The sequence below is a fragment of the Heterocephalus glaber genome, unplaced genomic scaffold (genome assembly GCF_053883595.1).
Source record: "Heterocephalus glaber isolate CG9 unplaced genomic scaffold, H.glaber_assembly_v1.0 deba00001503, whole genome shotgun sequence".
NCBI classification, from domain to species: Eukaryota; Metazoa; Chordata; class Mammalia; order Rodentia; family Bathyergidae; genus Heterocephalus; species Heterocephalus glaber.
Window position 1 is genome coordinate 1,359,436 of NW_028258323.1, and position 27,036 is coordinate 1,386,471.

At 39.7% G+C, this 27,036-nt stretch overlaps 2 protein-coding genes and 1 pseudogene across 2 annotated transcripts in view; 1 reads left to right on the forward strand and 2 right to left on the reverse strand.

Annotated features, from left to right (window-relative positions):
• Positions 1–6,118: 6,118 nt before the first annotated feature.
• On the reverse strand, positions 6,119–26,864 carry LOC110343913 (uncharacterized). The gene is given in 5 exon segments (XM_087185938.1): positions 6,119–7,246; positions 22,749–23,677; positions 23,680–25,083; positions 25,086–25,937; positions 26,015–26,864. Coding segments are annotated over 5 exon segments (5,160 nt in total). The 3' UTR covers positions 6,119–6,121.
• The window catches only part of LOC106008219 (uncharacterized), a 130,449-nt gene continuing 110,618 nt past the window's right edge, over positions 7,206–27,036 (reverse strand). The window contains exon 7 of the mRNA XM_087185894.1: positions 7,206–22,597. Coding sequence (XP_087042020.1) covers positions 7,642–8,415 — 774 coding nt within the window. The 5' untranslated portion in view covers positions 8,416–22,597 and the 3' untranslated portion in view covers positions 7,206–7,641. The remainder of the gene's footprint in view (positions 22,598–27,036) is intronic.
• LOC147825468 (U6 spliceosomal RNA) lies at positions 14,958–15,048 on the forward strand (annotated as a pseudogene).

Consider the following 27,036-nt stretch of genomic DNA (forward strand, 5'->3'; position numbering starts at 1 on the left):
ACGGTTTTATCATTTGACATTCACATTAGCAGTATTAGAAAGTTCTAACTAGTTCACACCTAAGCTGACATTTGTTCTTTTAAAACTTTTAACTTCATCTCCCTAATGAGTATATAATTCAATCTTGTTATTGTTCATGATTAGTATTTTTCTGATTCTAGTGTTGCACACCTTTCCTTGTGCCATACTGGCTATTTATCATCTTCTTGTGTCTACTTTTTAATTGGGTTGTCTATTAATGAGTTGTAAGAGTTCTTTATACGGGGCCGGGGATTTAGCTCAGTGGTTCTGCCACCTGCCCCCCAAGCGCAAGGACCCGAGTTCTATCCCTGGTACCAAAAAAAAAAGAGTTCTTTATATATTCTGGTCATAGGTTATATGCATTGTAAATATGGTCTGTTTAAGGACTACTTTTCATTTTCTTAACGATGTCATTTAAAGTTCTAAATTTTGATGGAATCTCATTTATCAAGTTTTTTCTTTTATGCATCATGTTTTTTGTACCCTAGGAAGTTCTTACCTACCCTAAATTCATAAACATTTTCCCTTATAATTTCTTCTTAAAGTTTTATAGTTTTAGTCTTTCATATTTAGGTTCATAGATCCTTTCAAGTTATTTTTATGTATGGAAATAAAGGGTTGAGGTTAATTTTTTATATATGGATACCAAATATTCTAGTGCCATTTGCTGAAAACATTATCTTTTCCTCTGCTCTTGAATTGAGTTTGTGTTCTATAAAATGTTAATGTTAAATGATCTTTCAAAACTCGGTGGACCATATATGTATGGTTCTATTTCTAGATTCTCTGTTTTATTCAAATGATCTATATGTCTTTCCTTATTCCAACACTGCCTTGATTACTGTAGCTTTAGAGGAAGTCTTAAAATTAGGTACTAAATGTCTTCCAACACTGTTTTATTTTTCTTTTTTACTTTCCTAGGTCCTTTGTATTCCTACATAACTTTTAAATTTCAATATCCAATTCTTCATTTATAGCAAGTATACATAGACCTGAATATTTATATATACCTTGTGTTTTCTAATCCTGCTAAATTCAAGTGCAAGTTCTAGGAGCTCTTAGAGATTTCTTAGTATTTTCTCTGTAGATGATATTTTCATCTACATATAAAGATTTTACTTCTACCTTGCCAATCCTATCCTAATTGTGCCATTTTATTGCCAGGCTATTTTGCTTTGGGCCTATGTTTCAAAGTTTAATGGACAAATGAAGAGTAGGCATATCTGCCCTTGTTCCCCACCTTAGGGAGAAAGCATTGTATCTTCTCCATTCATATAAGGTGTTTTTGCTGGAAGTATGGAATACATGTCTTTGATCTGCTGAGGAGGTTCTGTTCTACTTCTAGTCTCCTGATAGCTTTTACCATGAACAGCTGTAGAATTTAGTCCAATACTTTTTCTGCAACTACTGACAGGATCATATGACTTTTTCCTTTCCTCTGTTAAAATAATGATTTTTGGGGGTGGATCTTCCAATGCTGAACCAACACTGCCATCCCTATAATAAAACCACTTTCTACATACTGCCAGATCTGACTTCTAAGAGTTTGTTTTGTTAAACAAATTTCTATCTATGTTCATACTTTTTTCTTCTATTATCTTTATCCATTTTTAGTATTAGCACAATGTTGATTTCCTAAATGAGGGGAGAAGTGTTCCTTCTTTTTTCTGCTTTAATTGTTTGATATAATTTATCAGTTAAAATGTATATGAGCCTGCTGTTGTCATATAGGTAGGTTTTCAAGCTAGGAATATACTTTTTTTTTTTTTGGTACCGGGGATCGAACTCAGGACCTTGCGCTTGCGAGGCAGGCAGCGGAACCACTGAGCTAAATCCCCGGCCCAGGAATATACTTTCTTTAATAGGTGCTATTCAAATTTTATATTTCCTCCAGAGTTAATTTCATTAATTTGTTTTCCAAGGTACTTCTTAGAAGTCGTCAAATTTATTTCAAAAAAGATTTTTGTCATATGGTTTCTATATCCTTGTAAATTCTGTAAAATCTGTGGTAATGTCTCCTAGATCTTGATATTGTAATTTTAAAAATGTGTAATTGATATTGTGTAATAGGAAGTAAAGGTCTAAAGCAGTAGGGCAATTGTGAGGGGTAGGGAGAAGGAAAGAAGGGAAAATAAAAATATGAAAAAAGAAAAAATGGAAACAGAGTCTTTGCAAATAGGGAAGGGTGAAAGGGGTGAAGGGAGGGCAGGGGAAGGGGAAAAAATAAAAACCATGATACATCCTGTAAAGGTAGAAGATCCTAATGATGAATGTAACTGTATTTTGTACCTAAAATGTACCAATAAACTTAATGGGAAAAAAATGAAAAAGGCAAAATCACAGTAAATTCTGCCAAAAATCAAGATCATTTGTAACTATTTTGAGAAACTGTTCTATTATAAAATGGAAAATTCAGAAGAAATAAATTCCTAGGTACATATGCACTATAAAAGCTGAGCTAAGAACATATAAAAATCCTAAAGAATCCAATATCAATCAATGAAATTGAAGAATTTTTGAAAATTACCAACTAAGAAAAGCTCAAGTCCTGATGGATTAACTGCTGAGTTCTACAAGTACATTAAAGAAGATCTAATGCCAATACACTTTATACTATTTAATGAAATCAAAAGGGAAGCAATACTCTCAAAGTCATTCCTGGAAGCAACTATTGCCCTAATTCCAAAACCAGAAGAGGAACTGACCAAAAAGAGAGGTACAGGACAATATTCTTAATGAAAATAAATACAAAAACCTTTAACAAGATACTAGCAAACAGAAGGCAGCAAATCATCAAAAAGATCACACACCATGACCAAGTAGGCTTCATCCCAGATGTATAGGGTTGGTTCAACACATGCAAATCAATAAATATAGTATACCACATAAACAGAAGGACAAAAATCAAATGATCATTGCATAGATGCAGAAAAACCATGTGACAAAATACAACATCCATTCATGATTAAAACCCTAAAGAAAATATGTATAGAAGGTCTTTATCTCAATCTCATAAAAGCCATCATTACAAACCAACAGGCAACATCATATTAAATGGAGAGAAGCTGAAAGCTTTCCCACTAAAATCAGGAACAAGACAGGGTGTCTGCTATTGTCCCGGCCGGCGGGTAAGTCAAGGGAGACCCTAGAGGGGGGGTGAGAATGACAAAGGACAGGGGACACGAGAGATGGAGACAAGACAGGTTTCTGATCAAGTCTCGTTTATTGCAGAAGCTGTTACAACATATATACCGTAGGGCTAGAGGGAGGGAGCAAGGGGAGGGTACTGGGGCTACTTCCTTGTTGCCAGGTAGACTTGCAGCAGGCTTAGACATGCCTGTAAAAGGCACTCAAGAGTACTAGCGGGGGGGGACAAGGCCCCCCACAGGTCCTCCCTTTAAAATTATAATTTTAGAAAGGCATCAGGAGAGCCAAGCCTGTGGGGGCTGAGCCTGTCTTGGGTCAGAGCGACATACGTGTCTGCACCGTGCACCTTACCCGTCATCAGTTAACCAGAAAATCAAGGCTCTGGCACCTGTCTTAGGCAGCACACGAGGGCTCTCTCATTGCATGGCACGCTTGCTCAGTTGCCCTTCATTGGCTTGCCAGCCCACTCACCAGGTGGGGCGAGAACACTTCGCCACGGCAAGGACCTAATCAACGGTCTGGCATTCGTCCTGGTCAGCCATTGCCAATCTATGATAGTAGACTTGTATGGGTGCTGTTTTTATTGTCTCTACCCGGGCTCTAAGGAAGGCCATGATTTTGTTGTATATTATGGGCCCCAAGGAAATGAGCAGAAGTAAACCCAATAAGGGTCCCAGCAAAGGGAGGAGATAAGGGAGGAAACCATTGAGGCCAGTCCAGAGGGGATTTTGAATGAATTCTTGTCGTCGTCTGTTTAAATCTTCCTGAAGATCGCGAATTTTTCCCCTGATGATCCCAGATTTATTGGCATAGAAACAACAATGTTCATTTAGGGCTATGCAAATCCCTCCTTGTTTTGCCGTGAGGAGGTCCAGGCCCCTTCTATTTTGAAGGACCACCTCAGCCAGAGAATCGATCTGATCTTGTATATCTGTAAGAGTGTTGGAGAGAGCTTGAACATCATTAATCAACTGGTTGGATAATTTGGCATAGGAGTGTAATGCCACCCCGATGCCAGCAGAGCCAGTGGCAAGGGCGCCGGACACCCCTAGCCCCACGAGCAAGGGGACCAGTGAGACGGCCCTTTTATGTCGCCCAGCGATATAGTCAAAGCTGGGCAAGGGCACTGGCTCATCTCCAGGAATAAGGGAGATGTCCGGGAGGACAGTCGCCACCACGCACAGCCCAGTCCAATTAGTGGGGAGGGAGGTGAATGCCAAGCTCCCTCCACAGACGAGCACGTGACCCGGGGCAGGGCAAATGGCGGCAGGGCCATTAAGCACTACCGAGCAGAGAGAGAAATTTTGGACTCCAACACGTATGTCGAAGCTATTGTTGTGGCCCAAATTTAGATAACAAACTGAGGCGTTGAACTGTACTGGCTGGACCCTGAAAGGCAGAGAAAAACTGCAATTGTAACTAGAACTGTTGGCATAGTCAGTTTGGTCGACAACTGGCAAGGCGAGGGGCAGGGGTGTGCCAAGAGTCAAGCATAGCCAACAATCTGCAGCAAAGGCTGGGTTAGATGTATTGATCAAATGATAAGTGGCCTCTAGGACACTCAGGGTTTGGGCGTCAGGGTCTGGGCCTCAAGGTTTGGGAAGGGCCAGTGGATGATAATTTAGGGAGGGGTACATCTCTTGGATGATAGTCTCCAGTTGTTTTGTATTCGCTCTTCCCTGAGCTGATCTGAAGGCCCGCCACCATCAGATACATGAATTGGGGCCTGTGGCGGCCAGCAGACATCTTTGCCGGGACTGCCGTTGCAGGAGGGTTGGCCAAATTTAGGATATCCAGTGGGGCTGGGAAAATCCCAGTCACCCCCGACAGAGCCCCTGTAAGTTCTTTGTAGAACAGCAGTCAAATATATTTTTCCGTCAGAATATGTACATTGTTGGGCTTCAGTGTAACAGGTAGAATGCATCTCTGCAGCCATGACACAACCGGCAGGCCATGGCCCTGGTTTGCCATTGACAGTGGGTATGATTTTGGGCTTAGTGACACATTTCCATTTTTGGTTATATCCTCCCACTAATGCAGCCTCATAAACTAAGTAGGCAATCTTGTCACTGCAATCAGTACTACGAGTGTAACTTGTGGGTGCAGCCCTGCCAGAACCCCCAGCACAGTCACAGGGGTTACCATACAGGGCAATGAGCAATTGTTGTTTGTTAACTGGTTGAAATCCACTTTTTGTTGTCAATGCCAGGAACAGCAACAGACTATGCAACAGATTCAGGGATGTCATCTTTTTAACCTGTAAGCAAAATTTCGTCCTGCAATGTAAACAAGGCTGGGCTGTAGATAAGAGAGTTAGGCTAACCTGATTAAGCTTTTGAAGATAACCAATGTGGGCATATTACAATAACATTTTCAGAACTTAACCAATGTAAACATTTTGTAACAACATATTCAGTGCTTAAATATCAAGGACAACCAATACACTCAATTTATAACATATTTAGATAATATTCATTGTGATATGTCTCCCATAAGATTATATAATATAAAATTTACTAGGGGGTCCCTTTAATGAATTAAGACCAGAATAATCATTTTCTGGGTGGCCACTTCTATATTCATCAAAGGGAGTTCCCATCTATAATCATTTTGACAAACAATTAAGAATATATATCTTTTTATTTTATAACTGTTAATTGCAATTTGATTGTTGCGTGTGGGTGACAATGCACGTCACTTTCATAAAATAAATTTCAGTGGTACTTTGATCAATTAACAACCTGGGAAGAAAAGCATGTCTTTAGTTTAATAATATTTATCTATAGGTCAATTTAACAATAGGCGAATATCCTTTGAAGAGGAAGGGAAACATTGAGCTCAACTGTACGAACACAAACAACAGACAATAGACAAACATATGATACAGTGTATAAATTAGGGTGCACCCAAATATAACTAGCCAAATTGAATTATACTATACTCTTGATGATTATTAGATTGTAATTGTAGACACCATTATTAACTGGTTGAAATTGGACAATGTTGGATCATTGGCATCATCAACACGCTTATCAACTTGTTTTACTAAGCGTTCTGGAAGCCACCTGGCTGACTTCATTTCCTTGGAGTAAACACACACTGACCCTCTGCCCCAGATGAGTACGGGGTCAGGCCCATGCCATGAGTGGTCCAGGGGGTCTCTCCACATCACAGAGGCAAATTGTTTTTGCGTCTCTGGTTGCCAGAAACGGTTGGCTGCAGATAAACCTTTGGCATCCAAATTTAAGAAGTTAAGAATAAATAGTGCATGTGATATCAGGTTTCTAGGTGACCCCTTGATAGGGTACCATTCCCCTCTTTTTATTTTATCTAATGTAATTTTGAGTGTGAGGTTGGCTCTTTTTATAATGTCTTGTCCCTGTGGATTATATGGGATTCTCGTTATGTGTGTTATTTTTAATTGTTTGTAAAACTTTGAGAAGCCAGAACTGGTATAGCCTGGACCATTGTCTGTCTTAATTTGCTGTGGACATCCAAGTACTGAGAAGGCAACTAGAAGGTGGGCAATTACATGTTTAGTAGCCTCCCCAGATTGTAGGGTGGCAAATACAAATCCACTATATGTATTAATGTTGACATGTATATATTTAAGATTTCCAAATTCAGGGTAATGTGTGACGTCCATTTGCCATAGGGCATTTGGAATTAAGCCACGAGGATTAACTCCCAGATGAGGTGTGGGAAGATGGAGGGTGCACGTAGGGCAGGTTTGAACAATTTGTCTAGCTTGTTCTCTAGTAAGTTTATACATGAGGCGAAGCGTGTGGGCACTAAGGTGATGTAACTGGTGCGCCTTCTGTGCCTGATCAATCTGAATGGAGGCATCAATACTTAGTGAGTAGGCAAAGGCCTGAGGTCTTGTGGCCAGATCTGCTAAGCGGTTGCCTTCTGTAAGTGGGCCAGGTAGGTTAGAGCGGGCACGAAGGTGCCCAATAAAAAAGGCTGGGATCTTTTTCTGATTAGATCTCTTAATTGAATAAAAAGACCACCAGTTTGAGAAGCGTGTTTTATCAATCCACATGTCTCCAATAGGGGAACAGATTGGGCAATGTAGGCACTGTCAATAAAGAGATTAAAGGCTTGTTCAGGGAATGCAGAAAAGACTGCTATGACTGTATGTAGCTCGGTTATTTGGGCTGAAGAACAGCTGGTTTGGAAGTGGACAATGTCATTGTCCCACACATAGGCAGCTATCCCGGTAGAAGAACCATCTGTAAAGACTAATAGGGCTTCTGTTAGAGGAGAACAGGAAGTGACTTTTGGGAAAATGAACTCATGTCTATTGGCAAAGTCAATAAGTTTGTTTGGAGGATAGTGATTGTCTATTAAGCCTGTATAAGAAGCGAGAGCAACTGGCCAGGAGCCGGTAGTCTGCATAAGCCAATCGATTGGGGTGAGCCAATTTTCTGCCACTGATTCTAAAATGGCCATTGTGTAAGGTGCAGTGGCCCCTTATTGAGCTGCGGCCGTTTTAAATTTTTTAATGACCTTAAAATCGAAACCACTGTGGTGTCTCCACGCCTGTCCCTGTGCGTCAGTAGTTTTAGTTACGGGAAAGGCTTCTGCATTTTTAAGTTTCAGGGATACTCCCAACCCGGATGGCACCCTAGGGGCCGCCCCTCTAACGGGGGGTCGTGGCTTAAGTTTGTCTTCTCTACGGACATTTTCATGGGCTTTGCCTGTTCTTAAGCCTTTGAGCTGGGCAATAAGTTCTTGATGTTCCTTTTCTAATCTTATTTGTTCTTTTAGAAATTTTATCTTGTCCCGGAGTTCCTTGTGGGGATCAACAGCAGGGCATGCCAAAGCGGGCGCATTGGGAGTGTTGGATACTGGAACATAAGGAGGAGGACCTTGGACTACGGGCGGCCAGGCAGGATTATGATATCTGGTTGCCTCCTCCTCAAGATTGGCCCAGTCAGCCTTCCCCGGTTCGTTCTGTGGCAAGGGGGGGTGTCTGAGGCGGCGGAGGGAAGGGTACAAGGCCGGTTCCTCCTTAACAGGCGGGGCGGGGTCAGAGGCAGGGGCTGAAAGAGCGGGGGCGGAAGCTGAGGAGCGCCGAAGCTTTTCTTTAAAAGGCTTGGAAGAGGCAGAGCCCGCCTGTAAACCCTCATCAATAACATTTTGTTTTTTCTTGTCTGAGTCATTGTCGCTATCAAAAGACATCAAGTCTTTTTCCTCATTTTTTGAGGAAGTCCCGTCCCACAGGGGCTTGGGCCTCGGCGCCATCTTGGCGTCCCGCAGGGTATTTACAAACTCCTCACTCCGAGGGAGAGTGATTGACCCTTCCTCCGATCGGAGAGCTATCTCACCAACCTGGATGGCTTGAGCCACCACCGGATCTTTGGTTTTCTGAGAGATAATGTCATTAATATGATTCCAATAAGAAAATGTAGTGATCGGGACCTTTCCTGGTCCGCAAGTAGCATAATAATCCTTAAGGGCCGCCCCTACTCTTTTTCATCTCTTCTCGTCAATGGTACCCTCCGTGGGAAACCAAGGGCAGAGATCTCTAATATAATCAAAAAATTTTAACAACTGTTTGACTGTAACCTTTACCCCTCGTGCCTGTAAAGTTTCTTTAAGACCTTGTACAAATAACTCATGCTAGCTAATGCCCTGTCCCATAATCGCTGCTCAACTCACCGAGGTGCAGGAAAGACGGCAGGTTCACGTCAGATGCAATCCTCTTTTTTCTATTTTATTTTATTGGGCCCCCGAGCAGCGTTCTTCACTGGATCCCCCCGTTCTCTGGCCCCACGTTGGGCGCCACTTGTCCCGGCCGGCGGGTAAGTCAAGGGAGACCCTAGAGGGGGGGTGAGAATGACAAAGGACAGGGGACACGAGAGATGGAGACAAGACAGGTTTCTGATCAAGTCTCGTTTATTGCAGAAGCTGTTACAACATATATACCGTAGGGCTAGAGGGAGGGAGCAAGGGGAGGGTACTGGGGCTACTTCCTTGTTGCCGGGTAGACTTGCAGCAGGCTTAGACATGCCTGTAAAAGGCACTCAAGAGTACTAGCGGGGGGGGGGACAAGGCCCCCCACATGCTATCACCATTCCTGTTCAATATAGTTCTTGAAACAATAGCCAGAGCAATCACGCAAGAGAAAGAAATAAAAGGGATATGAAGAGGAAAGCAAAAATTTAAATTATCCTTATTTGCAGATGACATGATCCTCTACATAGAAGACCCCAAAGGTTCCACCAATAGACTCCTAGAATTAATAACCAAATTCAGTAGCATAACAGAATACAAAATCAACACTCAAAAATCAATAGTATTTCTATAGACCAATCATAAACTTAATGTCAGAGAAATTAGGGAAACAACATCTTTCATAATAGCATCAAGTAAAATGAAATACTTAACAATCAACCTAACCAAGGAAGAAAGAGACCTGTACAATGAAAAACCACAGTACTCTGAAATAGGAAATCAAAGAGGATATTAGAAAATGGAAAGATATCCCCTCTTTCTGGATAGGCAGGACCAAATAATCAAAATGGCTATATTTCCAAAAATGTTATACATTCTTAAAACAAACCCAATCAAAATACCCATAGCATTCCCCACAGAACTAGAGAAAGCAATCCAAAAATTTGTACAGAACCATAAGAGACCTAGAATAGTAAAAGCAATTCTGGCAGGGGGCGTCACAATCCTGGACTTCAAGTTACCAAGCTATAATGGTAAAAACAGCATGGTCTTAGAGAAAAAAATCACCTATAGATTGATGGAACAGAATAGAAAATGCAGAAACAACTCCAAGAACACTCAGCCATCTTATCTTTGACAAAGGGGCCAAATATTTTTGCTATAGGGAAGATAGTCTCTTTAACAAACAGTGCTGAGAAAACTGACTTTCCATATTCATATTCATGATTATAGCAGCAAAATTCATATGAGCTAAACCTTAGAAGCAGCCTAAATATTCACCTGCAGATGAATGGATAAAGAAAATGTGGCATTTATACACAATGGAGTACTACTCTATCACAAAGAAGGATAAATTTGAGTTATGGGCAGGAAAATGGATATGTTTTCAGACCATAATGTTAACTGAATTAAATCGGATCCACAAGTACAAATATTGTATGGTTTCTGTTATATGAGGATCCTAATATATAAATAAAGTGCAAACTAAAAGATAAACAATAGGAACAACTGAGATAGATTTTTGGTATATGGGAATAGAACCAAGAGAAACAGAGAGGGGAAGGAAAGATTAAAAGTTGGATTGTGAAGTACTGTGACTAAAAAAAAAAAAAAATCAGTGAATAAATAAAATAGAAAAATCCTTAATCAACCTTACTATAAAAAGGAAAGAAAAGACATAAACTAATGCAATTAGAAAGGTAAAACCTGAACTCACAATATACACTACCAAAATCCAGAAAATTATTACCAACTACTTTACAAGCATATATACCAAAATATTAGAGCATTCAGAATAAATGGAGAGATTCCTAGAGACATATGAAATATGCCATAAAAAGCTTGAACAATCCAATGACAGGAAATGAGACTAAATCAGTAATTTTAAAAGACTACCAAGTAAGAAAAGCCAAGGAGCTGATGGATTCACAGTCAAATCCTACAATAATTTCAGAGAAGCTCTAACGCCAATAATCCTCAAACTTAAATGAAATTAAAAAGGAAAGGAGTACTTCCAAAATTATTCTCCAAGGGTAATATTATCCTGATCCCAAAACCAGACAAGGATCCAACCAAAAACAAAGTACTATCAGCCAATTTCCCTGATGAACATAAATACAAAACTCCTTAACAAGATACAGCAAATAGAATGTGACAAAACACCAAAAAAATCATACACCATGACCCAGTAAGCTTCTTCCCGGGGGTGCAAGGATGGTTTGAACTACACAAATCAATAAACGTAATTCATCACATACATAGAAGCAAGTGTAAAAAGTCACATGATCATCTCAATAGATGCAGAAAAGGCCTTTGACAAGATCCAACTTCCATTCATGTTTAAAACCCTAAAGACAAGAGGTACTGAAAGACCTTCTTGCAACATGATAAAAAGCATTTATGACCAACCTACTGCCAATATCATATGAAATGGGGAAAAGCTGAAAGCCTTCCCACTAAAATCAGGAACAAGACAATGATGATCATTGCCACCATACCCATTCAACACAGTACTCAAAACATTAACCAGAGAGAGATCAAACATGGCTGAATAGAGGAGTCATGTCTGAGAGATTCAGAGAATATCAACTAAAAACACACATAATTGGAAGAAGGAGGGAGACATACACCCTGATACAAAAATCAATTTGAAAAAGACTTGTAGATCAAACAAACATATGCATAAGAGTTAAACAGAGGGGAATGGCTTGCCAGGGCCAGCCCACAGGACCTCCTGCCTTGCCCACCTTGGGAACACCCATTTTGAGAACTTCCCAAATATCTAGAGGGTTCTAAGGAGGGTAGCAGAGTTTAGCCTCCAAGATAGGCTGGGGGATATGGGATCCCTTGTCCAATTACCCCCTTTCCAAACACTGAGGAGGCTGCAGCACAGCACCATTTTCATGGGTACACACTGGGGAGGAGAGATCAGGGGTAAGAGAGATCAGGGGTAGGAGAGGCTCCCTCCCCACCTGCATAATCCCAGACTTCAAGAGGACAACCAACCAAATGCTTTTTGTGTCAGGAGTCATCAATATTGAGCCCCAGGCACATCTGAGTCACCACCAGGAGCTGGAATAAACCCAAGCCAACTGCAACATTCATCCAGCACACAGAGCTAACACTCCATACCCAGTTTGAGTCGATATCCAGCACCCCTGGCTTGCTTGAGTCTACAACCAGCTCTCACTGTCTTGCAAAAATCTTAGACCTACCACAGATTCTGTCTAACATCTAGCACCAGTCCTAGGCAGCCTGGGTTTCCTCAAGGAGTTCTAATCCTGCATGAATCTGCATCTGGTGCACTTGGACTATGGGAGTGCCAGGTGCACTGCTCCTACTCTAGGTGCATCAGAGTCTCCACCATGAATTTTGCCAGTCCCAGGCACAGTTCCTGCCTGGCACATTAGGCCAATCCTCTGCCTGGTTAGCAGCAAGAATTATGGGTCTGCCTGTTTTGCTCAGTGCTCCAGACGCCTATGAGACACCAATCAGCACCCTGCACCCTCACTGGGCCTGCCAGAATCTCTTCACATCAGTCCTGGGAACACCTAGGTTTCTACTGGGTGCCCCAAAGCAGGACAAGCCTTTACCTGGTGTCTGGAGCTGGTCTCACAAAATATACATCAGGTGCCCAGTGTTGGTTCCCAAATAGCAGGAATCCATTATGGGAGCCTCAGAATCCAATGCTCCACACTTTTCATGGGCTGCTGCCCAAATCTTGAAGAGTTACAACTGGATTTTTAGACAGAGGCCTCACTGAACTGAGAAATCTCCAAACAAACCCACAGACTGTAAAGAGGAGCAAAGAGAAATGTGACTTACAATTTTAAAAGCTGCAAGTTCTGAAAGAAAACACTCTTCTGTAAATATGTAGGAATTTCTTTCTTTTTGTTTTCTATTCTTTCTTGTTTTCCCTCTTCTCCCTTCACTTAATCTATTTTTTTTCTTTTCTCCTGGATTTTTTTTTATTTTTTTTTTTATTGGTGGAGTTTGGAGTTGTATCACCCATTTTCTTGTTCCCCCTTTTTTTTAATATATATATATTTATTGGCACATTTTAGATATAAACTACATTTACATTTATCATTGGGTGTTTGTACCAGAACATGATGTATCTTAGTTTTTATTTTTTCTCCCATTACCTGTGCACCCTTCACCCCCTCCACCCTTCCCTATTTACACAGAGTTTGATACCATTTTTTTTCTCATAATTTTTCCTTTCCCTTCTTCCCTTTCCCCTTTCCCTTCCACCATCCACAAACCCTTGGACCTTTTCCTATTTCAAATTATCAATTATTCATTTTTATCATTTTCATCCTTATTTACACTTTTAATTTCTCACACTAGAGAAACTATTCAGTATTTACACATGTGTGTCCTATTTGTTTCACTTAAGGGTATGGCCTCAATATACATCCATTTAGCTATAAATGTCTCTAGCTTATCATTCTTTATGGCTGAGTAGTACTCCATTATATAAAAAAACCACATCTTCTTTATCCAGCTTCCAGTCATTGGGCACTTGGGCTGTTTCCAAGCTTTAGCTATTACAAACTGTGCTGCTATAAACATAGGTGCACATATATTGCTGTGGTATGATTCTTTTAATTCTTTGGGGAAGATTCCCAGTAGGGAAATAGCTGGGTCAAATGGGATCTGTAGTCCTAGTTCATTGAGGTATCTCCATACTGATTTCCACAGTGGTTGCACCAGTCTGCACTCCCACCAACAATGCAGAAGGGTTCCTTTCTCTCCACACCCCCGCCAGCATTTGTTATTGGTTGATTTCTTGATAGCAGACATTCTTTGTGGGGTGAGGTGGAATCTCAGGGTTGTTTTCCTTTTTTAAAATATGCTTTTGTTTTATTTGTTTGAATAGGGCCTCTTCTCTCTTTCTTCTTCCTCATCTTCTTCTTCTTATCTCTCTTTCAACCTGTTTCCTATTTCTTATTTTCTTTTCCTCCAGTTTAATCTCTATTCCCTATTATTCATCCTTATCCTAGTTGGTTTTCTCTGTCACTCTTGTCTAATACTATTAATTTTCCTTTACTCCTTAATAGGACCTTTTACTCAATCTTACCACCTTCTTCCCATTTTCCATTGTTTAATTTTTCATTGCCTATGTCTTTTTATTCATTCTTCCATACCCACACCATTTACTCTTATCTATTTGGCGGTAGTTAAATATATCTTACTATGGCTGAATACTGTTCTATTTTGAATGGAGGTAAAATTGCTCTATTGGGTACATATTTACTGTATATAAATATCCAGTTTGTTTTAGAGTTTGTTCTATAATGATAGATCTTGTTCCTGTGGTTAAAGGTGGTACAGTGTAAGTTACTAGAGTCTGTCATCACCCAGTTTGTACTTGATTCTATTGTTATTATTGACTATAATACTTTAACCAATGGGCATTCTTATTGTGATCAATTGGTGTTCTGTTATGCCATATCCAGATTGTCTGGTGGTCATAAACAATACTACAGTCCATTATCAAGAACTGGGTAATAGGCCAACAGGCTAAACCTTTTCTCCCTAATAAATGGAGGTGGTAAGATCCTGACACAGACTCAAGGCCCAATAGCTAGCTAAGCCTAGAGGACATTTCTGAAAAGTTTATGTTGTTATAACCAGAAATAATTCTTTCAGCAAAACATAGAGACAGGCACCAAATCATATAAACTAAGTTACAGAAGTGGTAAATAATATCACTGGATATACAAAGCTGAAAAAATTTCACGGGGAGGCAACATTTCATAAAAATCTTCATATACACCACAAGCTCTCTTCCCTGTACTAAATCTCAACCCACTGTACCCAGCCCCAAAAAAAGAAAAAAAGGGAATTTTTAAAGAACTCACAAAAAAAAAAAAAAATCATACGTAAAGTTCAACCAATTAGAATTACAACAGACTTTTCAACACAAATTTTAAAGGCCAGAAGAGCTTGGGGTGAAGTATTTTGAGCTCTAAGATCAAATTACTTCCAACCCAGATTTATATATCCAGCAAAGCTATCCTTCAAAATAAATCTAGAAATAAAATCTTTTCATGAAAACCACCAGCTCAAAAGACATATGAGTGCTAAATCAGAAAATACTCACAGTGGTCACTTCAACAGCACATATACTAAAATTGGAATGATACAGAGAAGATTAGCATGGCCCCTGCACAGAAAATACTCACAAATATTCTTCACAGAAACAATAAAACCAACAGAGCTAAAATCCCAGATGAAATAAAAATTCCAACTAGGGTCAATGTGTAAACAACAACAAAAAATTACAAGAAAAGAAAAACAAAGGTGTCACCAACAAAGAAAGAAGGCAATGGTAGTAAATAATCAATACATCTCCATAATATCTCTCAACATTAATGATCTAAAGTCTCCAATTAAAAATTACAGACTGGCAGACTAGATCAAAAACCAGAATCCAACAGTCTGCTGCATTCAAGAAACTCATCTAATCCTAAAAGATATTCATATACTAAAAATTGAAGGCTAGAAAATAATATTTCATGTACCAGGACCCCAAAAACAAGCAGAGGTTGCAATTTTAATCTCAGACATGGTAAACCTCAAGTCAAAACTGATTAGAATAGACAAAGAAGGTCACTACATGCTAGTTAAGGGAACATGCCAGCAAGAAGAGATAACATTGATAAATATTTTCAGCAAATAGACACACAATCACAGTAGGGGATCTTAAACCCCACTTTCACAAAGAGACAGATCAACTAAACAAAAAATCAATAAGGAGCTGAACCACACTCTTGATCATATGAACTTACTACAGAGTATTCCACCCCTCTACAACACAGGGCATATTCTTTTCTGCAGCACATGGTACTTTTTCCAAAGCAGATCATATACTAGTGTACAAAGCCTGTTTAAGTAAATATAAAACAAGTGAAATTATTCTATCCATACTATCAAACCACTGTGCAATGAAAATAGAAATCAATGACAGAAGAAATCACAGAAAAGGCAGAAACTCCTGGAAAATTAACAGCACACTCCCAAACAACCAATGGGTCACAGAAAAAATTAAACAAGAAATTTTTTAAATGTGTGGAAGTTAATGACAATGACTGTGCAACTCATCAAAACCTCTGGGATACTATGAAAGCAATTCTAAGAAGAAAGTTCATCACAAACAATGCTCACATTAGGAAAACAGAGAAAGCTCAAATAAGTTCCTTATGAAGAACCTTAAGATACTTGAGAAACAACCACAATCCAGGTCCAAGTCAAAATTCAGGAGGGAAATTCTAAAGAAAAGAGTAGAAATCAATGAAATTTATACTAAAATACAGTACAAAAAAATTCATGACTCAAAGAGTTAGTACTTTGAGAGAATAAATAAAATAGGCCCTTAGCCAGACTTACCAAGAGAAAGAGAGAAAAGATTCACATCAATGAAATTAAAAATAAAAAGTGACTGTGGGTAGGGGATTTAGCTCAGTGGTTCCACTGCCTGCCTTGCAAGCGGGAAGTCCCAAGTTCGATCCCCAGTACCAAAAAAAAACAAAAGTGACATCACAACAGACGTCAAAATCCAGAAGATATTAACTACTTTGAAAAATTGTATTCCAACAAATTAGCAAATTTGGAAGAAAAGGACAGATTACTAGACTCATACAAATTACCAAAGCTAACTCTAGAAGATATAAATATGCTTAACAACCCTATAACAAGCAATGAAATTGACACAATCATAAATAATCAACCAACTAAAAAAAGCCTAGGACCTGATGGATTCACTACTGAATTCTACAAATCCTTTAAGGATGATATATCACCAATACTCCTTAAGCTCTTCAAAGGAATTGAAAGAGATGAAGTGCTCCCAAATTCACTTATGAAAGCCAGTATCAACCTGATTCCAAAACTAGATATAATTCCAACTAAAAAAAAAAACTTAGGCAATTCTCATAAATAAACTTAGAACTTATTAGCAAATACAATACAGCACATCTTCAAAATGATTATACATCCTGATCAAGTAGATTTCATCCCAGAGATGCAAGAACAGTTCAATATACCTAAGTCAATAAATGGAATATATGAAGTAAACAGAAGTAAAGTCAAAAATCACGTGATCATATTAACATATGAAGAAAAGGCTTTCAACAAAACCAACTTCAAGATAAAAAACATGAAGAATACAGATATAGAAAGACCATACCTGAATTTGATAAAAAGCTATTTATGACAAACCAAGAGCCAGCAGCATATTAAATAGAGGAAAAATAAAAGCATTCCCCATAAAATCAGAAACAAGACACGGATCACCACTACAACCACTTCAATTCAACATAATATGTAAAACATTAACCAGAGCAATCAGGCAAGAGAAAAAAATGAAAGGACCACATATAGGAAAGAAAAAACTCAAATTATTATTATTTGCAGATGACATACTTTATGTTATAAAATCCAAAGAACTCCACCAAAAAACTCTTAGAATTAAACAACTTCAGCAATGTAGCAGGATACAAGATCAACATACAAAAATCATTAGCATTTTTGTACACCAATAATGAACTCAATGAGAAGGAAATTATTAAAATAATAACATTCATAGTAGCTTCAGAAAAAATGAAATACTGAGGTATTAACCTAAACAAGGAAGTGAAGGAACTCTACAAAGAAAACTACAGTACTCTGAAAAAGTAGATTAAGGAGGATGTCAGAAAATGGAAAGATGTCCAGATTTCCTCCTGCTCCTGGATAGGCAGAACAAGTATTGTCAAAATGGCCATACTCCCTGAACTGTTTTATAGATTCAATGAACTCCCCAAATGCCAACAGCATACTTTACAGAACTAGAGAAAACAATCCTAAAATTCATAGGAACCAGAAGAGACTCAGAATAGCAAAAGCAATTTTGAGCAACAAGAGCAAAGAAGCAACAGTGATTTAAGAAGAAAAAAAAAAGGCATGTGAAACAATGTAGGATCAATGGAACAGAATAGTGAATAGGAAACATCCCCAGACACATTCAGTTATTTGATCTTTGTCAAAGAGGCAAAAGAGCACATATTGGAAGACAGCCTATTCAAAAATGGTGCTGTCCCATTTGATAAAAATGCTAAAAAAAATCTGGATAGAGAGTCTCTACCTCAATCTGATAAAAGGCATCTATGAAAAATCAACAGCCAATATCATACTAAATGGTGAAAAACTGAAGTCCTTCACACTAAAATCAGGAACAGACAAGGATGTCCACTATCACCACTCCTGTTCAATATAGTTTTGGAAACATTAGCCACGGCAATTAGACAAGAGAAAGAAATACAAGGAATAAAGATAGGAAATGAAGAAGTCAAATTGTCATTATTTGCAGATGACATGATACACTATATCAAAGACCCCAAGAACTTCACCAAAAGTCTTCTAGATTTAATAACCAAATTCAGTAAAGTTGCTGGATACAAGGTCAACACACAAAAATCAATAGCTTTCCTCACTCACTGAGTGAGGAAATAGGGCAAACAATTCCTTTCACAATAGTATCCAAAAAACTGAAATACTTAGAAATCAATCTAACAAAAGAAATCAAAGACCTCTTCTCTGAAAACCATAGCACTTTGAAAAAAGACATTGAAAAGGATATCAGAAAATGGAAAGACATCTCTTGTTCCTGGGTAGGAAGGATCAACATAGTGAAAACAGCCATACTTCCAAAACTGCTACATAGATTCGATGCAATGCCAATTGAAATCGCAGCAGCATACTTCACGGACCTTGAGAAAACAATCCAAAAATTCATTTGGAACAAGAAGAGACCCAGAATAGCAAAAGCAATTCTAGGTAACAGAGACATGGCAGGGGGTATTACAACCCCCAACTTGAAACCATACTACAAAACTACTGTGAGAAAAACTGCATGGTACTGGCAAAGAAACAGACCTGAGGACCAGTGGAACAGATTAGAAGATGCAGAAACAATTCCGGACACACTCAGCCACCTCACCTTTGACAAAGGAGCCAAACACCCTCACTGGAAGAAAGATAGCCTCTTTAATAAATGGTGCTGGAGAAATTGGGTTTCAACTTGTCAAAGACTAAAACTAGACCTATATCTCTCACCATGCACTAAACTAAAATCAAAATGGATTAAAGATCTAAATATAAAAACAGAAACACTGAACCAGCTGGAACAGAGGTTAGGTAGAACTCTTCAAGACATTGGTGTAGGAAAAGACTTTAAGAACAAAACCTCAGTTGCCCGTGAACCAGCACAAAGAATCAACAAATGGGATCTCTTCTCACTGAAAAGCTTCTGCACAGCAAGAGAAACCACCAGCAGGGTGAAGAGACAACCCACAATGTGAGAAAAAATTTTCACCAGTGGTCCCTCAGACAAAGGTCTACTATCTTGAATCTATAAAGAACTTAAAAAAATCAGACCTCCCAAATTTAAAAACCCAATCCAAAAGTGGGCATCTGAAATGAAAAGACATTTCTCACACAAAGAAGTAGAAATTGCAAATAAACAGATGAAAAAAATGTTCAACATCACTGGTCATTCATGAGATGCAAATGAAAACAATGCTGAGATTCCACCTCACTCCAGAAAGAATGGCTGCTATCATGAAATCAACCAATAACTAATGCTGGTGGGGCTGTAGGGAAAGAGGAACCCTGCTCCACTGCTGGTGGAAGTGTAGACTGGTGCAAGCACTGTGGAAATCAGTATGGAGATACCTCAAAGAACTGGGACTGCAAGTCCCATTTGACCCCGCTATTCCCCTGCTGGGTATCTTCCCCAAAGAATTAAAAGAATCATACCACAGTGATATATGTGCACCCATGTTCATAGCAGCACAGTTTGTAATAGCTAAAACTTGGAAACAGCCCAAATGCCCATCAACTGGAGACTGGATAAAGAAAATGTGGTTTTTTATAAAATGGAGTACTACTCAGCCATAAAAAATGAGAAATTAGAGACATTTATTGCTAAATGGATGCACATTGAGGTGATACTCAAGTGAAATAAATAGGACACACATATTTAAATACTGAATAGTTTCTCTAGTGTGAGAAACTGAAAGTTTAAATAAGGACTAAAAGGTATAATAGATAATGTGAAATAGGGAAAAAAAAGGGCAAAGGGGAAGGGGAAGTGAGAGGGGTAGGGGAAAGGAAAGAAGGGAATGGAATTAATATGAGAAAATGAAAAAAAGGAAACAAGGTCTTTGTAAATAGGGAGGGATGGAGGGGTTGAAGGGAGGGCAGGGGAAGGTTGAAAAATAAGAACCAAGAGAGATTATATAAAGGTGCAAATTTCCAATGATGAACATCATTATATCGTACATCTAAAATGTACCAATAAAAGAATATACAAACAACAACAAAATGGTGCTGGGAAAATTGGGTATCTATTTGCAGAAGAATGACACTGGATCCATATCTGTCACCATCTACTAAATTAAAATCAAAATGAATCAAAGATCTAAACAGAAACATTAAACCTACTGGAAGATAAAGTAGGTAAAACACTTGAAGATATAAGTGTAGGAGAAGATTTTCTAAACACAACTTCAATTGTACAAGAAATAACAGCAAGCATTAACAAATGGGATTATATCAGACTAAAAAGCTTCTGTACAGCAAAAGCAACAATTAGTAGAGTGAAAAGACAACCTACAGAACGGGAAAAAAATTTTTCCAGCTACTCCTCATACAGAGGCCTAATATATAGACTATAAAAATAACTCAAAAACTTCAACCACCTATAAAGACCCAATCAAGAAACGGGCAAGAGAAATGAATAGACACTTCACAGAAAAAAATACAAACGGTCAAGAAATATATTTTAAAAATGTTCAACATCTCTGGCCATCAGAGAAATGCAAATTAAAACAACAATTAATTCCATCTTACTCCAGAAAAAAGGACAATCACCAAGAAATCAAACCTTAACAACTGCTGGCATGACTGTGGTGAAAAAGGAACCCTCCTACATTGTTGGTGGGGAAGTCAGCTAGTACAACCATTATGAAAATCATTATGGAGAGTTCCCAAGAACTAAAATAAGAAATTCCATATGACTTGGCTATCCCCCTTCTAGGTATCTTTCCCAGAGAGCTTAAGATATCATACTACAGTGATACATGCGTGCCAATGTTTATACCAGTGACGGAGCCAGCCGTCACTTGTCGAACAGCACCTGAATGGGGGAGTGAGGATGAAGAAAACGAAAGACGCAGAGATAGAGTCGGGAGCCTCTCAGAGAGACTGCCGCCGCGCTTTTTTTATTCTCTTCCCCTTTTTTTCACAGTTGAGTTTGGTTATTAATCATGACCCTTATCCAAAGACACCTGCTTCCTTGTTCTCTAGTTCTTTGGAAATTCCCCACCCTCATGGGCTTTCTTATTTCTCGGGTTTACAAAACGTTCATCATGTTCCAGGACAATTTCTGAAGGTAAACATCTAATTTGGCAAGGATGCGGTTCCTCGTAACATAGTCTCCTTGCTCTATACAATGGAGGGTAAGATTTAACATGGAGCCTCTATGGCTAGCACCGCTCTCCACATCTCTCCGTTTTATATATTATGATCAAGGTCCCTTGATCAGGCAGATAGGCTGTGCCTGTCTTAGGTGAGGAATATAAAGAAATCCCTTACCCATCATGGAGTCAAGAGCGTCACAGTACTCTTGCTCTGTCTTAGGTTGTGATTTCCTGTATTCCTCTCACCTGTCATTGACTACCAGCCTCTGCAGGGAATTACACCAGGGGTTTAGGCGCTGTAGCATGTAATTGTAGACCATGAATACTTCCAGCCATCCTCATTAAAGAATGCATAAACATCTGTAATAGCGCCGGAAGGATCATGTATCTAAGAGGCAGCCCTCCTCCAATAATTACTATGGAAATGAGTTACCGCGCAAATGCAGATGTAGATGGCAGAACTTTTCTAATTTGTTCGATAAAATCCTATGCAGTCTGGGCTGCATCAAATGTTAGGGGTTCTGCATTTTGGAGATCTATAATATCCAAATCTAAGAACACATTCACAAAACCATTATCTGATTTTCTGTTCGGGTGATACAATTACTTATGTGACAATTGAAGTAAATTGCATTATAATTATCATAATCTTTCTGAACACTAATATTTCCTACAAGCAATATCTAAGAGCGCATGACATATGCAGTGACATTTCTTTTGGGATGACAAGAATTTTCAGACCAGTCCAAAACATAAGTATCAAATCCAGTAATAGTATATCTCACAGGGGCATCCACCACACATCTCTTCTATGGAACAGTCCCATTGGAGCATTAAAAGTTGGAGGCACTGCACCAGTGGTCTCTATACCCACAGGTAGATGTAGATGGACTCCAGTGATCCCGCCTTTGCATTGATCTACCTGCCTTCCTGCCAGGGTGCTAGCGCTCAGTCTTATACAATCAGTTCTGTTGATTTTGAAGAAACATATGGGGATTCCGGTTTCTGATCCCATATAGTTGAACAATTGGACCTCATTCTTGTCAGGTGCCGCCGGCTCATCCAACAGCCTGGTATTGTTCACCCATACCATTACTTCTCCATTTTTTCAGCTCATTGGATGTACAACAGGTGGATCAGGTACATAAGTCCAATAAATCTTCTCATTAAGTGTCATCATTAGATTTATCAGAAGGACAGTTGTCAGGCTCATCCTAAGGGGCAGGAGAATTTCCTGCAAAATGGACCAATCTTTCAGGCAGCCACTTAGCACCTTCAGCGTCCTGCGGGAAAACACAAACATGCCCTCGTCCCCATATTAATACCAGGTCGGGCCACTCCATACACCCGTGAGGGGATCTTTCCACCTCACTTGAGCATATGATGATTTAGTTTTAGGATGCCACAGCCGTTCTGCTGCAGTCAATCATAAGCATCCACAATCAAAAAGTTCAGGATGAAGAGAGCATGATGTAAATAATTCTGTGGGGATAAAGGGTATAACTCCCCCTTTTTTATTTTTTGCAATTGATTTTTTAGAGCACCATGGGCTCTTTCCACAATCCCTTGGCCTTGTGGGTTATAAGGAATACCTGTCTTATGGGCGATACCCATCTGTTTATAAAAGATTTGAAAAGCTTTACTAGTATATCCCGTCCCATTATCAGTTTTAAGAACGATAGGGAGCCCAGTTGTGGCAAAGCATGTTAAACAATGGGCTATCACATGTTTCATAGCTTCTCCAGTTTGTGCGTTGGCCATAATAAACCCCGAAAAGGTATCAATACTTACATGTATATATTTCTGTTTTCCATATTCAGCAACATGGGTAACATCCATTTGCCATAACTGACTAGGTTTAAGGCCGTGGGGATTTACCCAATAATGAGGGACAGAATGATGTATAGGACAGGCAGAACATTGCTTAACTATTTGTTGAGTGGCTTCTCGAGTTATATGGAATTGCTTCCTTAAGCTGTGGCTATTTTGATGATGTAGAGTGTGAGACTGCTGAGCTAATTCCAATTGACTGAAAGCTACTAGCCATGTAGCTTGATCCACAAGATCATTTCCCTTTGCCAGGGGTCCGGGAAGCCCAGAATGAGCCCTAATGTGACCCACATAACAAGGACAGGTCCGGGCATGTATGCACCATTGTATCTGAGCAAAGAGTTCCTGTATTTGATTACTGGCAGCATCAATATAAGCAACTGTTTCAAGCACCTGTAAAGCTTTAACAATATAATGACTATCTGTATACAAATTAAAAGAATAATGGGCCAAAAGTTCAAATACCGCAGCGATGGCACGAAGCTCAACAATCTGAGAGGAGGCGGGGGCTGTATGAACAATCTGTGGCTTTCCCTAATAACATATGCCGCAATACCATTGGAAGACCCATCAGTGAAAACCACTTGAGCATTTTTTATGGGTTCCTGTTTCATAATCTTGGGAAACACCAAAGCATGAATATTAACAAATTGCAATAATTTATCCTTGGGGATATGGTTATCTATACATCCAGGGTAATGTGCAAAAGCAATGGCCCACATGTCCACATTTTGGAATAGCCAATCTAACTGTTGTTTGGTAAACGGGACTCCAATTAAGGAAGGCTCTGCTCCAAAATATTTTCGAGATTCCTCCCACGCCATATGAACTAGGCATGCCACAGATTCATAATAGGGAGTTAACACTCTGGCTGGAGAAACAGGCAAATGTAACCAAAGCAAAGGACCCTCTTGCCATAAAATGGCAGTGGGAGCATGTGCTGTCACCAGAACATAGGCAGCCCATCCTCGAGCATAATCTATATATTGAACTTGCTGTCGTTCTATAGCTTGTTCTACCTCACACAAGGCCATCCGACCTTCTTCAGTTAATTTTCTAACAGATGTAGGATCAGAATCTCCCTGGAGGATATCGAATAAAGGTTTCAATTCTCCAGTGGAGATTTTTAAATATGGTCTAAGCCAATTAATATCTCCTAACAATTTCTGAAAATCATTCAAAGTGTGTAAATCGTCTTTCCTAATTTGAACCTTCTGAGGTAATACAGATTTGGGATATAACTTATGTCCTAAATAGGAATATGATGGTTCAGTCTGAACCTGTTCTGGTGCAATCACTAATCCTTGATCCCTCAAAGCTTGTTGTAAATGAGCATAGGCTGTTAATAAGAAGTCTTCTTGTCCATGAGCTAAAAGTATATCATCCATATAATGAACAATATAGATTTGGGGATATATTTGCCTAATTTTATTTACTGCCTGAGCTACAAATTTCTGACACAAAGTAGGACTATTAGCCATACCCTGAGGCAATACTTTCCAATGATATCTCTTCATAGGCTCCTTAAAATTTGTCGAGGGTATGCTAAAAGCAAATCGCTTACAATCTTCAGGAGCAAGTGGAATAGTATAAAAACAATCCTTTAAATCTACAATGATTTTATAAGTATTTCCAGGCAAAGCTGATGGCATAGGCAATCCTGGTTGCAAAGCTCCCATTACTTCCATAGTCTGATTGACTTTTCTAAGATTTTGTAATAATCTCCATTTCCCCGATTTTTTATTAATGACAAAGATAGAAGAGTTCCAAGGAGAATTAGAAGGAGCTACATGTCTGCTATCGAGCTGTTCCTGTACTAACTGCTCAGCAGCTTCAATTTTTTCCTCGGTGAGAGGCCACTGATCCACCCACACAGGTTCCTCACTTTTCCAAGTAATGGGATCCACGTGGAGTACAGGCTGACCAGTGGCCTCCTTTAAAAAAGCCCTAAGCCTGTTTTTGGAGGTCGTTGGATCAGCATTAAAGGCTCCTGTATCCCCTGACCTTTAGTTCCCAAGCCTTGATTAGGTAAAAGCCCTTGTTCAAACATTCGGTGGGTGACCTGTTCACTAGGACTATATAAATACACCTCCATTTCTTTCATAACATCTCTGCCCCATAAATTAACCAGCAGCCCCGGCACAATATACGGCTGGAATCTACCCTGATGACCCTCAGCATCTTTCCAAAATAACATATCACTACTCTGTTCAGTGCTTTGGCTTTGACCTATTCCTTGTAATTGTGTCATTGTTGATTGTTTAGGCCATGCCATAGGCCATTGGTCTGTAGTTAGAACTGAGACGTCAGCCCCAGTGTCCAGTAGACCCTGAAAATTTTTCCCATCGATGGTCAGGGTGAGCACAGATCGTTGGGCTCCTATAGACCATACCCAATAAACATCTAAAGAGTCGAATCCAATATCTCCTCTTTTTTCTCTTTTTGTTGCTTTATTTGTTAGTATTTGAGGGAGCAACAGCAGCTGCACTATACGTTGTTCTGCTTCTATCACAGAAATCCCAGTAGGTGAATGAGTCATGATTTTAATTTCTGCAGTGAAATCCCCATCTATGACCCCAGGAACAACCAAAATACCATTCATAGTAGCGCTACTTCGACCTAAAAGCAATCCCATCATCCCTGATGGTAAGGGCCCATAAACTCCGGTAGGTAGGGCCTGCATCCCCATTTCTGGGGTTAATACTGTGAAGACGGAGGGACTGAGGTCCAGTCCTGTGCTGCCTGTGGTTGCTCTGAAAAGGTCCTGAACGGATTTGAATTGGCTGGCGGAGTCTTACTGGGACATTGCAGCACCTGATGGCCTATTTGACCACATCTAAAACAACTCCCTGGCGGACCCGGAACCCTACCTTTGGGATTTCTCTTTTGTTGTTGGAACAACACTTCTTTAACTGTTTTTCCTTGCAAAGCTGCTGCCATGGCAAGGCCCTGAGTATAAGCAGGCCCAATGTCAGCACACATTCTAATATAGTCTGAAATGGTGCCTTTCTTTCTAAATGGTCTTAGGGCTGCCTGACAGGCAGTATTGGCATTTTCATAAGCCAGTTGTTTGACCAGTAACAATCCCACATCGGAATCTCCCAGCAATCTACTGGCAGTCTGCATTAACCTGGCTACAAAGTCTTGAAAAGGCTCATCAGGTCCCTGCCTAATTTTGGATAAATCTTCTGTCTGCCTATCTGTAGAAGGCAGCTTCTGCCATGCCTGCTTGGCAGCGTAATTGACCTGTGCATATACTCCTGCAAGAAACAATAATTGATTGGCGAGGTCCGCATATTGCCTTTCTCCTGCCAGCATGTCATAATCAATATCATTTCTATTAGCCTGATTTAATTCAGCTGTTCTTTGACACTGCTCGGAAAATTCTGTTTTCCAAAGGAGGTAATCTCCCCCAGATAGGCATGCCTTAGCAAGCTGTTTCCAATCTCCGGGAGGCAACGCCTCTGTGCTCAACGATTCTAACATAGCCTGAGTAAAAGGTGCGGTAGGGCCATATTGCGCACATGCCATTTTTAACTTTTTGAGTTGCTTAAAAGATATTGGCCAATGGATTCTGACCATATTCCCTTGAGCGTCAGCTTCCTCAAATACTGGACAAGCTAAATGAAAGCCCTGGGTATCTTCCCCTCTGTCAACCGCATGTTGCAGGGTAGCTTGTAAGACAGACAAAGGTCTGGGTCCTGGGGGATGTTTAATCATGGCTATAAGAGGGTCAGTTTTTTTCATTAATCTTGGACCTGCAACCGGCAGGGGATCAAGACCAGCAATTATACTAGGAACTATTCCTCCCTCGCCCTGAGTATTCTGGTCTTCCTCTTCCACCGTTAAGCCTGTCTGCCACTGCTGACAAAGAGACTCCAATCTCTTTTCC